Source organism: Nerophis ophidion, linkage group LG02 (genome assembly GCF_033978795.1).
Source record: "Nerophis ophidion isolate RoL-2023_Sa linkage group LG02, RoL_Noph_v1.0, whole genome shotgun sequence".
Lineage (NCBI taxonomy): Eukaryota > Metazoa > Chordata > Actinopteri > Syngnathiformes > Syngnathidae > Nerophis > Nerophis ophidion.
The window spans coordinates 4475724-4492188 of record NC_084612.1 but is presented as its reverse complement, the minus strand read 5'-3'; the positions used below and the strand labels follow the sequence as shown (position 1 = coordinate 4492188).

The 16465-nt window shown below is 40.7% G+C and overlaps 1 protein-coding gene across 2 annotated transcripts in view; it reads right to left on the bottom strand.

Annotated features, from left to right (window-relative positions):
• LOC133536235 (leucine-rich repeat-containing protein 49) overlaps nt 1-16465 on the bottom strand; it is a 98598-nt gene that overhangs the window by 37558 nt on the left and 44575 nt on the right. For both annotated transcript variants that reach the window (XM_061876615.1, XM_061876621.1), the window contains exons 11-13: nt 13329-13412; nt 5262-5440; nt 1850-1948 (exon numbers count right to left, since the gene is read on the bottom strand). In XM_061876615.1, the coding sequence (XP_061732599.1) occupies nt 1850-1948; nt 5262-5440; nt 13329-13412 (362 nt within the window). The remainder of the gene's footprint in view (nt 1-1849; nt 1949-5261; nt 5441-13328; nt 13413-16465) is intronic.

Here is a 16465-nt window from a genome sequence, read left to right as displayed (position 1 = left end):
TGTCTAATAACATCTGAATCGCTCCCACTGCCGTCGCCTTTTTTTTTCTTTCTTTCTAGTGCTTCACTCTAACTTTCCTCATCCACAAATCTTTCATCCTCGCTAAAATTAATGGGGAAATCGTCGCTTTCTCGGTCCAAATCGCTCTTGCTGCTGCTGGCTATGAGTATAAACAATGTGAGGATGTGAGGGGCCCTACAACCCGTGACGTCATGCGCACATCGTCTGCTACTTCTGGTACAGGCAAGGCTTTTTTATTAGCGACCAAAAGTTGCAAACTTTATCGTCGATGTTCTCTACTAAATCCTTTCAGCAAAAATATGGCAATATCACGAAACGATCAAGTATGACACATAGAATGGACCTGCTATCCCCGTTTAAATAAGAACATCTAATTTCAGTAGGCCTTTAAAATATAGCTCTGTTAACCTGCAAACCATCTGTCTGTCAGATACAGAAATGGGAACTGTGCACTTCTGTTTTTCTTTGGCAAATGCGCTAACCTATAGCATGCTGTTGCTGTTAAACTGTGAATGTAATGTTAGCATGCAGCAGACATAGGTATGCCAGTGTTGCTAACGTTTGTGTCCTCCTGCCCCACTCCTTAATGTGATGTTGTTGTATGTGATAGATAGATAGATAGATAGATAGATAGATAGATAGATAGATAGGTAGATAGATAGATAGATAGATAGATAGATAGATAGATAGATAGATAGATAGATAGATAGATAGATAGATAGATAGATAGATAGATAGATAGATAGATAGATAGATAGATAGATAGATAGATAGATAGATAGATAGATAGATAGATAGATAGATAGATAGATTTGATCCCTCAGGCGGTGCTGTACCAAAAAGCGACATCAGTGTGTAAAGGATATCACCACATGGGCTCACAAACACTTCAGAAAACCACTGTCAGTAACTACAGGTGGTCGCTACATCTGTAAGTGCAGGTTAAAACTCTACTTTGCAAAGCGAAAGCCATTTATCAACAACACCTAGGAACAAGCTCACCTAAGATGGACTGATGCAAAGTGGAAAAATGTTCTGTGGTCTGACGAGTCCACATTGGAAATTGTTTTTGGAACTGTGGATATGTTGTCCTCAGGACCAAAGAAGAAAAGAACCATCCGAACTGTTATAGGCGCAAAGTTCAAAAGCCAGCATCTGGGATGGTATGGGGGTGTATTAGTGCCCAAGGCATGGGTAACTTACACATCTGTGAAGGCACCATTAATACTGAAAGGTACATACAAGTTTTGGAGCAACATATGTTGCCATCCAAGCAACGTCTTTTTCATGGACGCCCCTGCTTATTTCAGCAAGACAATGCAAAGCCACATTCTGCATGTGTTACAACAGCGTGGCTTCATAGTAAAAAAGTGTGGGTACAAGACTGGTCTGCCTGTAGTCCAGACTTGTCTCCTGTTGAAAATGTGTGGCGCAATATGAAGCCTAAAACACCACAACGGAGACCCCGGACTGTTGAACAACTTAAGCTGTACATCAAGCAAGAATGGGAAAGAAAACCACCTGAAAAGCTTCAAAACTTGGTCTCCTCAGTTCCCAAAGGTTTACTGAGTGTTGTTAAAAGGAAAGGCCATGTAACACAGTGGTAAAACTGCCCCTGGCCGAACTTTTTTGCAACTTGTTGCTGCCATTAAATCCTAAGGTAATGATTATTTGCAAAAAAAAAATGGGTTCCTCAGTTCAAACATGAATTATCTTGTCTTTGCAGTCTATTCAATTGAATATAAGTTGAAAAGGATTTGCAAATCGTTGTATTCTTTTTTTTATTTGCGAATTACACAACGTGAAATTGATGAAATTGTTGCCTTACTTTGGATCTCTTGGGCTGTTTGGACGGCTGTTGGTGCGGAATCTGTTCTCGGGTCCACCACACATGACACGTTCTGGTCCAGCACCTGGACTTATACGCCTGATGGAGGACATCAAACAGAGATTTCGTATGTACCGAATGCCAGCTGCTGTGGCGATGTAGGAGTTCATTGTGTAAACCATTTAGAAACAAAAGTATGCAAAGTATATTGAGCTCTTAGGGGAAGCCCTTTGTTCCGCATTTTTATTACCGTGACACTACACTTTATGATAGTGACACTACAACTTAGAAAACTGACACTCCACTTAAATAGTGGCGTTACACTTGATAGTAAAATTAACATGGCGTTACACTTTATGATAGTGACACTAGACTTTATGATAGTGACATTACACCTCATAATTAGGACACTAAACTTTATCAAACTGATGCAACACTTAATGATAGTGGCATTACATTTTGTAATAGTGACACTAGACTTTATGATTAAGATATTATATTTTGTGATATAAACTACACTTAATCATAAAGATACCACACTTCATAATCAAGACATGACACCTTATGATAGTGACACTACACTTTATGATAGTAACATTACATTTCATAATAGTAACATTACACTTTGATAGTAATATAAAACTTCATAATAGTGACATTCCCCTTTATGATAGTAACATTACACTTTATAATGACAGCACACTTCATAATAGTTACATTAGACTTTATGATGGTAACATTACACTTCATAATAGTTACATTAGACTTTATGATGGTAACATTACACTTCATAATAGTGACATTACACTTTATAATTGTCACACTACAACTTATGATAGTGACGCTACACTTTATGACATTGACACTACACTTTATGACAGTGACATTACACTTTATGATAGTGACAGTACACTCAATGATAGTGACACTACACTTTAGAATAGTAATATTCCACTTCATAATAGTAACATTACACTCTATGATAATGACAGTACACTTCATGATAGTGACACTACACTTTATGATAGTGATACTACACTCAATGATAGTGACACTACACTTTATGATAGTAATATTCCACTTCATAATAGTGTAATTACACTTTATGATAGTGATACTACACTCAATGATAGTGACGCTACACTTTATGATAGTAAAATTACATTTCATGATAGTGATGGTACACTTTGTGATAGTAACATTACACTTCAAGATAATGACAGTAAACTTCATGATAGTGACACTACACTTTATGATAGTGACACTACACTCAATGATAGTGACACTACGTAATATTACACTTGTTAATAGTGACACTACACTTTATGATAGTGACGCTACACTTTATGATAGTGACATTAGATTTCATGATAGTGACGCTACACTTTATGATTGTAATATTACACTTCATAATAGTGACATCAAACTTTATGATAGTGACATTACACTTTATAATAGTGACACTACACTTCATGACAGTGACACTACACTTTATGATAGTGATACTACACTCAATGATAGTGACACTACACTTTATGATTGTAATATTACACTTCATAATAGTGACATTAAACTTTATGATAGTGACATTACACTTTATAATAGTGACACTACACTTCATGACAGTGACACTACACTTTATGATAGTGCCACTACACTCAATGATAGTGACACTACACTTATGATAGTAATATTACACTTCATAATAGTGACACTACACTTTATGATAGTGACGCTACACTTTATGATAGTGACATTAGATTTCATGATAGTGACGCTACACTTTATGATAGTGACGCTACACTTTATGATAGTGACGCTACACTTTATGATAGTGACATTACATTTCATGATAGTGACACTACACTCAATGATAGTGACACTACGTAATATTACACTTGTTAATAGTGACACTACACTTTATGATAGTGACGCTACACTTTATGATAGTGACATTATATTTCATGATAGTGACGCTACACTTTATGATTGTAATATTACACTTCATAATAGTGACATTAAACTTTATGATAGTGACATTACACTTTATAATCGTGACACTACACTTCAAGACAGTGACACTACACTTTATGATAGTGCCACTACACTCAATGATAGTGACACTACACTTATGATAGTAATATTACACTTCATAATAGTGACACTACACTTTATGATAGTGACGCTACACTTTATGATAGTGACATTAGATTTCATGATAGTGACGCTACACTTTATGATAGTGACATTAGATTTCATGATAGTGACACTACACTTTATGATTGTAATATTACACTTCATAATAGTGACATTAAACTTTATGATAGTGACATTACACTTTATAATAGTGACACTACACTTCATGACAGTGACACTACACTTTATGATAGTGCCACTACACTCAATGATAGTGACACTACACTTATGATAGTAATATTACACTTCATAATAGTGACACTACACTTTATGATAGTGACGCTACACTTTATGATAGTGACATTAGATTTCATGATAGTGACGCTACACTTTATGATAGTGACATTAGATTTCATGATAGTGACGCTACACTTTATGATAGTAATATTACACTTCTTAATAGTGACATTACAAGTTATGATAGTGACACTACACTTTATAATAGTGACACTACACTTTATTACAGTGACACTACACTTTATGATAGTGCCACTACACTCAATGATAGTGACACTACACTTATGATAGTAATATTACACTTCATAATAGTGACACTACACTTTATGATAGTGACGCTACACTTTATGATAGTGACATTAGATTTCATGATAGTGACGCTACACTTTATGATAGTGACATTAGATTTCATGATAGTGACGCTACACTTTATGATAGTAATATTACACTTCTTAATAGTGACATTACAAGTTATGATAGTGACACTACACTTTATAATAGTGACACTACACTTTATTACAGTGACACTACACTTTATAATAGTGACACTACACTTTATTACAGTGACACAACAGGGTGTCTAACAACAAATGTGTGTGTGTGGAGCTCGTCAGTCATCAGGTCATGTAATCCACAAAATGTGAATGGGTGCAACACTGGAGCATCTTCAACAAACAAAAATAATCCAGTTACCCACATTAAAGTTTGGTAGATACGAGGAACAATTTCCGAAGTCTAAGTCCAAGTCTACTATAAAACACATTTTACGCAATTGAAAAAGACAAACTGTAACCTTTGCGGCAGTTACGGATGTCAGAGGATTTTGGGATGTTTTCAGATTGACCCTGGAACAGATCATTTTCCCTTCCTGTTACTTCGTGTGGCGAAAACAATGTGAAAGACCTCCAACAAATGAGGCGTATCCTTAGACTAAACACAGGAAGTGAAATTCTATTAATATTAATATGGTCAGGCCCACCTTGGGTCATCGGACGAAGGCTCCTGAGGCAGCCCATTGGTCTGCGTCGGGCAGTGGGCGGGGCTGTTCTCCGGGCTGACCTCTTCTTTGGCGCCATTTGTTGATGGTGGCAGTTCCAAGCAGGCGATGACACCCTCCCACTGCTGAGCCGCATTACGGATGGCTAGACGTCGCTTCTCCTGGAAGACACACACACACCAGTGACGGTTTCAAGTGACAGTCGCCTTAAGCAAAACCACAAAGGACATATAGCGGCCTGTCCCCGTCAAAGGCAACCTAATATCTTATGCTTTGCAGACATACTGAATGCTATACCAGGTGGACTTTGTGGCCTTAACACTAAATATTCCTCCATGACAGCGGTTGCCCTTCTACTGTGTCACACATCTCCACCTGGTTTTGAGGCTCTCACGTCTGGAATGTACCACTCCCTGATGATGAGGTGAGTCAGAGTTGAAAACTCAAACAAGTCTGCAGCGCCCACGGTGAACCACAGTATCTACAGTGGCTTTTCAGGGATTAGCCGAAATGAGTCGAGCGCACGAGGAGCGTCTCTCAGGCGGAACGAGGCGAGCCTCACAAACAAAATATTTATGCTAGGACGTCTTCAATGAGATGATGTGGAATGTAGAGCGAGCCACAGAGGACAGTTTTGACTACAAACCCCGTTTCAATATGAGTTGGGAAATTGTGTTAGATGTAAATATAAACGGAATTCAATGATTTGCAAATCATTCTCAACCCATATTCAGTTGAAAATGCTACAAGGACAACATATTTGATGTTAAAACTGATAAAACAATTGTATTGAACCATATGTCCCGGCAAGAAATCTGCGTTCAAAGGACTCCGGTTTATTAGTGTTTCCTAAAGCCCCAAAAAAAGTCTGGGGGCTACAGAGCATTTCCTGTTCGGGCTCCAGTACTCTGGAATTCCCTCCCGGTAACAGTTCGAGATGCTACCTCAGTAGAAGCATTTAAGTCTCACCTTAAAACTCATTTGTATACTCTAGCCTTTAAATAGACCTTCTTTTTAGACCAGTTGATCTGCCGCTTCTTTTCTTTTTCTCCTCTGTCCCCCCCCTCCCTTGTGGAGGGGGTCCGATCCGATTACCTTGGATGAAGTACTGGCTGTCCAGAGTCGGGACCCAGGATGGACCGCTCGCCTGTGTATCGGTTGGGGACATCTCTACGATCCTGATCCAACTCCGCTTGGGATGGTTTCCTGTGGACGGGACTTTCGCTGCTGTCTTGGATCCGCTTTGAACTGAACTCTCGCGGCTGTGTTGGATCCACTATGGATTGAACTTTCACAGTATCATGTTAGACCCGCTCGACATCCAGTGCTTTCGGTCCCCTAGAGGGGGGGGCGGGCGGTTTGCCAACATCTGAGGTCCTCTCCAAGGTTCTCATAGTCATCATTGTCACTGGCGTCCCACTGGGTGTGAGTTCTCCCTGCCCACTGGGTGTGAGTTTTCCTTGCCCTTATTTGGGTTCTTCCGAGGATGTCGTAGTCGTAGTGGTTTGTATAGTCCTTTGAGACATTTGTGATTTAGGGCTATATCAATCAATGTTTACTTATATAGCCCTAAATCACTAGTGTCTCAAAGGCCTGCACAAACCACAACACATAAATAAACATTGATTAATTGATTGATTTTTTTTTGCAAATAATCACCTACTTTAGAATTTGATGCCAGCAACACGTGACAAAGAAGTTGGGAAAGGTGGCAAAAAAATACTGATAAAGTTGAGGAATGCTTATCAAACACTTATTTGGAACATCCCATTTGGAACAGGTGGGTGCCATGATTGGGTATAAAAACAGCTTCCCAAAAAATGCTCAGTCTTTCACAAGAAAGGATGGGGCGAGGTACACCCCTTTGTCCACAACTGCGTGAGCAAATAGTCAAACAGTTTAAGAACAACGTTTCTCAAAGTGCAATTGCAAGAAACTTAGGGATTTCAACATCTACGGTCCATAATGTCATCAAAAGGTTCAGAGAATCTGGAGAAATCACTCCACGTAAGCGGCATGGCCGGAAACCAACATTGAATGACCATGACTTTCGATCCCTCAGACGGCACTGTATCAAAAACCGACATCAATCTCTAAAGGATATCACCGCATGGGCTCAGGAACACTTCAGAAAACCACTGTCACTAAATACAGTTAAATACATCTGTAAGTGCAAGTTAAATCTTTAATATACAGAACAAAAGCCATTTATCAACAACATCCAGAAACGCCGCTGGCTTCTCTGGGCCCGAGATCATCTAAAATGGACTGATGCAAAGGGAAAAGTATTCTGTGGTCTGATGGGCCCACATTTCAAATTGTTTTTGGAAACATTCGACATCGTGTCATCCGGGCCAAAGGGGAAGCAAACCATCCAGATTGTTACCGACACAAAGTTCAAAAGCCAGCATCTGTGAAGGTATGAGGGTGCATTACTGCCCAAGGCATGGGTAACTTACACATCTGTGAAGGCACCATTAATGCTGAAAGGTAAATACAGGTTTTGGAACAACATATGCTGCCATCCAAGCGCAGTCTTTTTCATGGACGCCACTGCTTATTCCAGCAAGACAATGCCAAGCCACATTCAGCACGTTACAACAGCGTGGCTTCGTAAAAAAAGATTGTGGGTACTTTCCTGGCCCGCCTGTAGTCCAGACCTGTCTCCCATTGAAAATGTGTGCCGCATAATGAAGCCTAAAATACGACAGCGGAGACCCCGGACTGTTGAACAACTGAAGCTCTACATAAAACAAGAATGGGAAAGAATTCGACTTTCAAAGCTGCAACAATTAGTTTCCTCAGTTCCCAAAAGTTTATTGAGTGTTGTTAAAAGAAAAGGTGATGTAACACAGCGGTGAACATGCCCTTTCCCAACTACTTTGGCACGTGTTGCATCCATGAAATTCTAAGTTTATTATTATTTGCAAAAAAAATCAAGTTTATCAGCTCAAACATTTAATATCTTGTTTTAGCAGTCTTTTCAATTGAATACAAGTTGAAAAGGATTTGCAAATCCTTATATTCTGTTTTTATTAACAATTTACACAACATGCCAACTTCCTTGGTTTTGGGTTTTGTGCAAAGTGATCGCTGTGGAGACAAGCACATTTTTAGGAGCCATTTCCTTTGACGCATGCACTTTTGTTTTTTTCCCTGACTTGATTACCTTAATGAACCACTTATTCGGAACTTTATGAAAACTCTTTCCTATCTCTCTATTTAAAGGACAGGCACACCCAAAAACAGAACAGCAAAACGGCATTTTATGCTCAAACTCGACACTCCCTCTCACTTGTTTTAATACTACACTCAAGCTGCTTGCCCATCATGCGAACTAAGAAAAACGCAGAAGAAAAAACGGATATGACTTCACATACAACCCAGCTGTGTTGAAATTCTATACCTGACAATGATAATTTTTGTATATTGTGTATGTATATATTGGGGCAGTATAGCTCAGTTAGTAGAGTGGCCTTGCCAGCAACTTGAGGGTTCCGGGTTCGATCCCCGCTTCCGCCATCCGAGTCACTCCCAATGTGTCCTTGTGCAAGACACTTCCAGTGCCACCCACACTGGTTTAAATGTAACTTAAATATTGGGTTTCACTATGTGAAAGCGTTGTGAGTCACTACTCAGTTGCCTAGTGGTTAGAGTGTCCGCCCTGAGATCGGTAGGTTGGGAGTTCAAATCCCGGCCGAGTCATACCAAAGACTATAAAAATGGGACTCATTACCTCCCTGCTTGGCACTCAGCATCAAGGGTTGGAATTGGGGGTTAAATCACCAAAAAAATTATTCCCGGGCGCAGCACCGCTGCTGCCCACTGCTCCCCTCACCTCCCAGGGGGTGATCAAAGGTGATGGGTCAAATGCAGAGAATAATTTCGCCACACCAAGAGTGTGTGTGACAATCAGTGGTACTTTAACTTTTAACTTTACAGAAAAAGCGCTAGGGCTTCACGGTGGAAGAGGGGTTAGTGCGTCTGCCTCACAATACGAAGGTCCTGCAGTCCTGGGTTCAATTCCAGGCTCGGGATCTTTCTGTGTGGAGTTTGCATGTTCTCCCCGTGAATGCGTGGGTTCCCTCCGGGTACTCCGGCTTCCTCCCACCTCCAAAAACATGCACCTGGGGATAGGTTGATTGGCAACACTAAATTGGCCCTAGTGTGTGAATGTTGTCTGTCTATCTGTGTTGGCCCTGCGATTAGCTGGCGACTTGTCCAGGGTGTACGCCGCCTTCCGCCCGATTGTAGCTGAGATAGGCACCAGCGCCCCCCGCGACCCCAAAAAAGGGAATAAGCGGTAGAAAATGGATGGATGGATGGAAAAAGCGCTATATAAATATAATTCACTTCACTTTACTATATCCTCATTACCGGTAAACTGAAGGGTTAAGTAAATGTAATGCAGGCCTGGGCAATTATTTTTACTTGGGGGGCCAAATTTGGTGGAAAACATGTTGAGATAGGCGCCAGCGCCCCCCGCGACCCCGAAAGGGAATAAGCGGTAGAAAATGGATGAATGGATGTGTCTGGGGGCCGGTATATCTGATTTTCAGGAACACTAATACAAAACCTCACAATAATGTCTGATTGAATGCTAAAAACTTTATGACGGACCGCCTTTAAAAATGTAATGGAATTTAGAATTTTTTTTTACTGAATGACACACTTAGAAGGGCTTCACGGTGGCAGAGGGGTTAGTGCGTCTGCCTCACAATACGAAGGTCCTGCAGTCCTGGGTTCAAATCCAGGCTCGGGATCTTTCTGTGTGGAGTTTGCATGTTCTCCCCGTGACTGCGTGGGTTCCCTCCGGGTACTCCGGCTTCCTCCCACTTCCAAAGACATGCACCTGGGGATAGGTTGATTGGCAACACTAAATTGGCCCTAGTGTGTGAATGTGAGTGTGAATGTTGTCTGTCTATCTGTGTTGGCCCTGCGATGAGGTGGCGACTTGTCCAGGGTGTACCCCGCCTTCCGCCCGATTGTAGCTGAGATAGGTACCAGCGCCCCCCGCAACCCCGAAAGGGAATAAGCGGTAGAAAATGGATGGATGGAGACACTTAGAATGTTCATGAAAATAAAGATTGAGGGTTTTACAATATTAACTATGAACGATAAAACACTGAATATTGACAACATATGAACGTCACACCCCCTCTCCATTGACATATTTTACAATCAAGCAAAACGCAACAAACACAGCGAAAGGTTAAAAAAAAAAAACACTGACAATCTGATTCATGACTCAGTTTAGAACTTTGTTGTAAAACTCTCCTTCCTCCTCTGTCCCTGACACCCTTATTACAGGCTGGTCGTTCTGGAAACACTCTGTGGAAACGCTCCCCACCCACACTGCTTGGTGCCTCGTCTGAGCTGCTGTGATTTAGATGACCATAGTAACTAGTATATCATGCAAAAGCGCAGATTCCAACCATTGAAATACTTTGCACAGTTCAAGATTTTACCGGTTTAGCTCGGTTGGTAGAGCGGCCGTGCCAGCAACTTGAGGGTTGCAGGTTCGATTCCCGCTTCCGCCATCCTAGTCAATGCCGTTGTGTCCTTGGGCAAGACACTTTACCCACCTGCTCCCAGTGCCACCCACACTGGTTTAAATGTAACTTAGATATTGGGTTTCACTATGTAAAGCGCTTTGAGTCACTAGAGAAAAAAGCGTTATATAAATATAATTCAGTTCACTTCACATTTCAAAACATCACTGCACATCATAATGGCAGCTGCAGTTTCCATCTTAAAGATTTAACAAAAATATTTGGGAATGTCTGGTGGGCCAGATTGAAAAGCCTAACGGGCCGCATGCCCAGGTTAGATATAATATATACTTGGTCATATTTCCTGTTTTAACCTGTTGTTTGATTCAAGCAGTGCTGCCACCTTGCTGCAGGCGTGTGTATCGTTCAAGAATGAAAAAGACGCTAAAACTTGAAGTCCTTTGCCCCTTATGCACCCCTGATACCTCATTACACCATCCCCGGAGGTGCCCTTCCAACTATTTGCACTGCAAAAAGTCGGTGTTCAAAAACAAGAAAAAAATATATAAAAATGAAGGGTATTTTACTTGAACCAAGCAAAATTTTATGCCAATAGAACAAGAAAATTTGGCTTGTCGAGACTTTCCAAAACAGGTCAAATTAGCTAACCTCAATAAGCCCAAAAATACGTTAAAATAAGTACATTTTCACTAATAACTAGTGGACTTTTCTTAATAGAAAAAACAAATATGGGATGTTTTTTCTCAATATGTTGAAAAATGTTCAATGCTAGTGCCATTATCTTGACATAATGATATGCGCTCGGCATTACATTTATTTACAGCCCGGCCCCCCGACCAATTTTTTTATTTTTTATTGAAATTTTGAATAATTTACCTGAATGTACATGAACTATTTCTGTTCAAAAATAGTTTGAAATCTCACATGTTAGATGTTTAAATATTAACTGTCAATTTACTGTACTGTGCCAACTGTACTACTATATGAGGACGTATGTTCTATTGTTTCTTTGAAAATAAAACTGCCAAAGTCCATTTGGCCATCATCTGTTTTAATTATGAGACAAAATGTTGTCAAAATCATGATTTTTTTAATTTTAGATTAGATTAGATTAGATAGTACTTTATTTATTCCGTCAGGAGAGTTCCTTTGGGAAAATTAAAATGTTCAGCACAATCCCATTCAAGATCATTTATGCTTGAAATGAGAAATTCTTACTTCTGAAAAAGTAATTTTGTTCTTGTGAGTGTTAATGACACAGCTTTTCAACAGTTGATATTCTAGTTTCAAGCATGTTTTACTCAATATAGGTCATCAAATCTCAGCAACAAGCTGTAATATCTTACTGAGATCATTTAGGACCAAAACACTTAAAACGAGTAAAACTCTCAAACATAAAATCTGCTTTATGAGAAGAATTAGCTTATCAGACATAAAATAAGCAAATATCTGTGACGCTTAGCTGGCATTGTGGTGAAGTGGATTGCGTTCTCTCGTGGATGCAGGCGGAATGACACAGCGTGAAGGTAAGGATGTTGATTTATTTACACTAAAGAACAAACTAAGAACAAAAAGACTTGCACATAGGCACTATGGACAAAACGAAAAAAAAGCGCTAGCATGTAAGCTAGGGACATAAACAGAGGAAGGAATAGCGTGGAAGCTAATCGAGTCCAGAAAAGGGTAGTTACCAAAATGTGGGATTGTGACGTCACCTGTTGCATGGAAGCAAGTTTTAAACTGCGAGGCCGAATGGCAAACAAAGGCAGGCTTAAATAAGGAGGAAAATAATCAAAGGCAGGTGCGTGAGAAAGACAAACGGCAGGTGACACAAATGGGTTACCGTGGGAACGGACCAAAACAGGAAGTGCCACCAGGAACTAAGGACGTCAAATACTAAAAGGATGTGATACAAAACAGAACAAAACCAGAATATGCCATGATCCAAGTAGCGGATCATGATAAATAAAATAAATGGGTTGTACTTGTATAGCGCTTTTCTACCTTCAAGGTACTCAAAGCGCTTTGACACTACTTCCACATTTACCCATTCACACACACATTCACACACTGATGGAGGGAGCTGCCATGCAAGGCGCCAACCAGCACCCATCAGGAGCAAGGGTGAAGTGTCTCGCTCAGGACACAACGGACGTGACGAGGTTGGTACTAGGTGGGATTTGAACCAGGGACCCTCGGGTTGCGCACGGCCACTCTCCCACTGCGCCACGCCGTCCCCTAATGTGACAATATCAACTTTATGTGAGATATTCAATCTTACTTAGATTTCAGTTTTTGCAGTGTGAGAAGCGCTGCTCTAAAATAAACTTCTCTAAGTTACTTGAGTACATGTTTGGCTAGTACTCTGGTAGTATTTTGTTCCTATACTTGTATGGCAGTTAAGAATGTAAAGAAAAACCTTCAATAGATTATATTTTGATTAGTTTTTTTAAGTAGGAAAAACTGAAAGTCACTGCCTAAAATAAATAAGGATGTGATGTCGGTGCGGTAAAACAGAGAATATAAGAACATGTACCTTATGAATGGTCTGCTTTTGACTCTCCTTCCTCTTCTCCTCCTCTTTCCGAGCTTGAACACCAGCCATGCGCCGATCCTCCTCCTGCAAAGGAACAAACAAATAAAGCCAGCGAGGTGAGAATAAGGCTTGCTTCCGACTTCTTAATTAGTATACAAAAAAATAAAAAAAGATGCTGCTGCTGCTGCTGCTGCTGTGGCGTCCGGAATTGGACCACTTGCTGAGGGGAGGGGAGCGATGCAGCAACATCACAGGATTATCTGTCTGATTTTCTGTCTCGGATCAAGCCAGCTGCCCTGCTGTCGGGGATAGCCAATACTCCCAGAATGCAACGCTGCCAGCCACAATCCGTGTGTGTGCTGGCGTCGAGCGATGAGAAGCTGTGACAGTCGGCGACAGCCCGAGACAAGGCTTGAGGCGAAATTCTGCCGTCATTAAAAACGATGACATGGCTGCCTGCCAGTGACAAGTTATTAAGATGTGGAGCTGCTGTGTTGCTTCAAAATGAAGAAACAGAAACCAACCTGTGTTCTGTTTGGTGACACAAATCAATACCTCATTGATTTCAGAGAATGACATTTTTCACTAAGAATACTCTTTGTTTAGGAGCCCCCCCACTGAGTTTTGGGCGCAACGATTATGGTCTTTGGAGTTCCATCAATAATAGTTCCACCCAGTCTCACAGGATACATCTCACATTTCAGCAGTGTTGGGCTGTCAGGGTAAGCAAGGCCTTCTCTGCTGGCCTAACATAACCAGACATCATGACTATGGACTGGACTCTCACTATTATGTTAGAGCCACTATGGACTGGACTTTCACAATATTATGTTAGACCCACTCTACGTCCATTGCATCCGGTCTCCCCTAGGGGGAGGGGGTGTCACCCACATCTGGGGTCCTCTCCAAGGTTTCTCATAGTCATTCACATTGACATCCCACTGGGTTACCATGAATTGATTAACGTGGACCCCGACTTAAACAAGTTGAAAAACTTATTCGGGTGTTACCATTTAGTGGTCAATTGTACGGAATATGTACTGTACTGTGCAATCTACTAATAAAAGTATCAATCAATCAATCAAAGGTTGTGAGTTTTTCCTTGCCCTTATGTGGGTTCTGAACCAAGGATGTCGTTGTGGCTTGTGCAGCCCTTTGAGACACTTGTGATTTAGGGCTATATAAATAAACATTGATTGATTGATTGATTGATGATCATAATTAAAGCTAAACACAATTTTTAATTTACTTTCCTTAAATATCTAAAAGTATTCTGTGGAGAGGCGGCGCTGGCAGTCCGAAAGCGAGGCAAGGGCATACCGTAACCCAGCCCAAGATGGCGGCGAGGAGGCGTGGGCGGCAGTCCGACAGCCAGGGAGGGCACACCGTAGCCCAGCCCAAGATGGCGGCGAGGAGGCGTGGCTGGCAGTCCGACAGCAAGGCAGGGCACGCCGGAGCCTGACCGAACATGGCGGCGAAGAGGCGTGGACGGGGAGCGAGCGGCGACGCCACAATCGAGATCAGGTGCGTGGATCGCGCACCCGGGACAATTAAGTAATCCTCTCGCAATGTATAAAAGGGTGACAGCCGTGAACGTCAGAGAGAGAGGCGGAGAGACGAGAAGGAGCCAGAGGGAAGCTGACACTGAGAGAGAGAGAGACTGAGAGCGCGAGAGAGGCGACGATGCCCGAAGCAGAAAGGCAAGCGGAAGAGCGAGCGGCAGACGGAGCAGCTGAAAATCAGTCTTTATTGAAAAATAAAGGAGTCTAAACGTGCCCGCCGCTATGTCCTTCCTTGACGGTCCGTGGAACCCGCACAACGGCTTGAGAAGTCTGTCACGTATTCATATTCTCTTCATGTCATATTATGCTCCTTCCAGTGCTGTTGTTTTTAGGTTAGATTTTTTATCCAATCAGAATTCAGCAAACTTATGTTGCCATGCTGTACAAAATTTGCCCGGAGATTTCAGAATCAACAATGTAGGCTTCTGTGCACTGTAAGTAAACAGACACATACGGTTGATAGACAATTGCCAAAGCCAATCAAATCACGAGATGTTGTTAGTAAGGCTTTTATAGTTGGCCTTATACTGTGATGGGATACTCACCTGAACTGCAAAAACTGAAATCTAAGTAAGATTAAATAGCTCAAATAAGGCTGATATTTGTTTTTCTTTCTAATATAATAATTCTTCTCAATAAGCAGATTTTATGTTAGAGTGTTTTACTTGTTTTAAGGGTTTTGGTCCTAAATGATCTCAGTAAGATAATACAGCTTGTTGCTGAGATTTGATGACCGATATTGAGCAAAACATGCTTGAAACTACAATATCAACTGTTGCATATAAAAATATGTTTTTAAAGTAATTAATTCTTATTTCAAGCATGAAAAAAAAAAATCATGATGCCGAGCGCATATCATTATGTCAAGATAAGGGCACTAGAATTTACTTAAGAATATATTTCCGCATATTGAGCAAAAATGTCTCAATTTTTTTTCTTCCAAGACAAGTGCACTTGTTATTAGTAAGAATATACTTATTTTAAGGTATTTTTGGGTTCATTGAGGTTGACTGGTTTTACTGGTTTTGGAAAGTCTTGACAAGCCGAAATTTCTTGTTCTATTGGCAGATAATTTTGCTTAATTCAAATAAAATACCCCTAATTTTATTTTATTTTTCTTGTTTTTGAACGCTGACTTTTTGCAGTGTAGAAAGCCACAGAAAACTCACCGGTACTCACAAAGAAATAGAGCAAAATGTTGATTAGGTAGCAGATATATATATGCAAGGCCATTTTTAAGAAGGATACTTAAGAGAAACTACTGTTGGGATATATTATGTTGGGATATAATTAAGTTAATGAAGGATGAGGTGATTAAGAAATGTTTAGTATAGATCAGCTCGCTAACAACTTTAACTACGCCCTGCGCGAAACCATTGATAGTATAGCACCGCTGAAGTTAAAAAAGACCCCATGGTTTACAGAAGAAACTAGAGCTCAGAAATGATCAAGTAGAAAGCTGGAACGCAAATGGCGCGCGACTAAATTTGAGGTGCACCATCGAGCATGGAGTGATAGTTTAATAACTTATAAACGCATGCTTAACTTAGCTAAAGCTAAATATTACTCAAATCT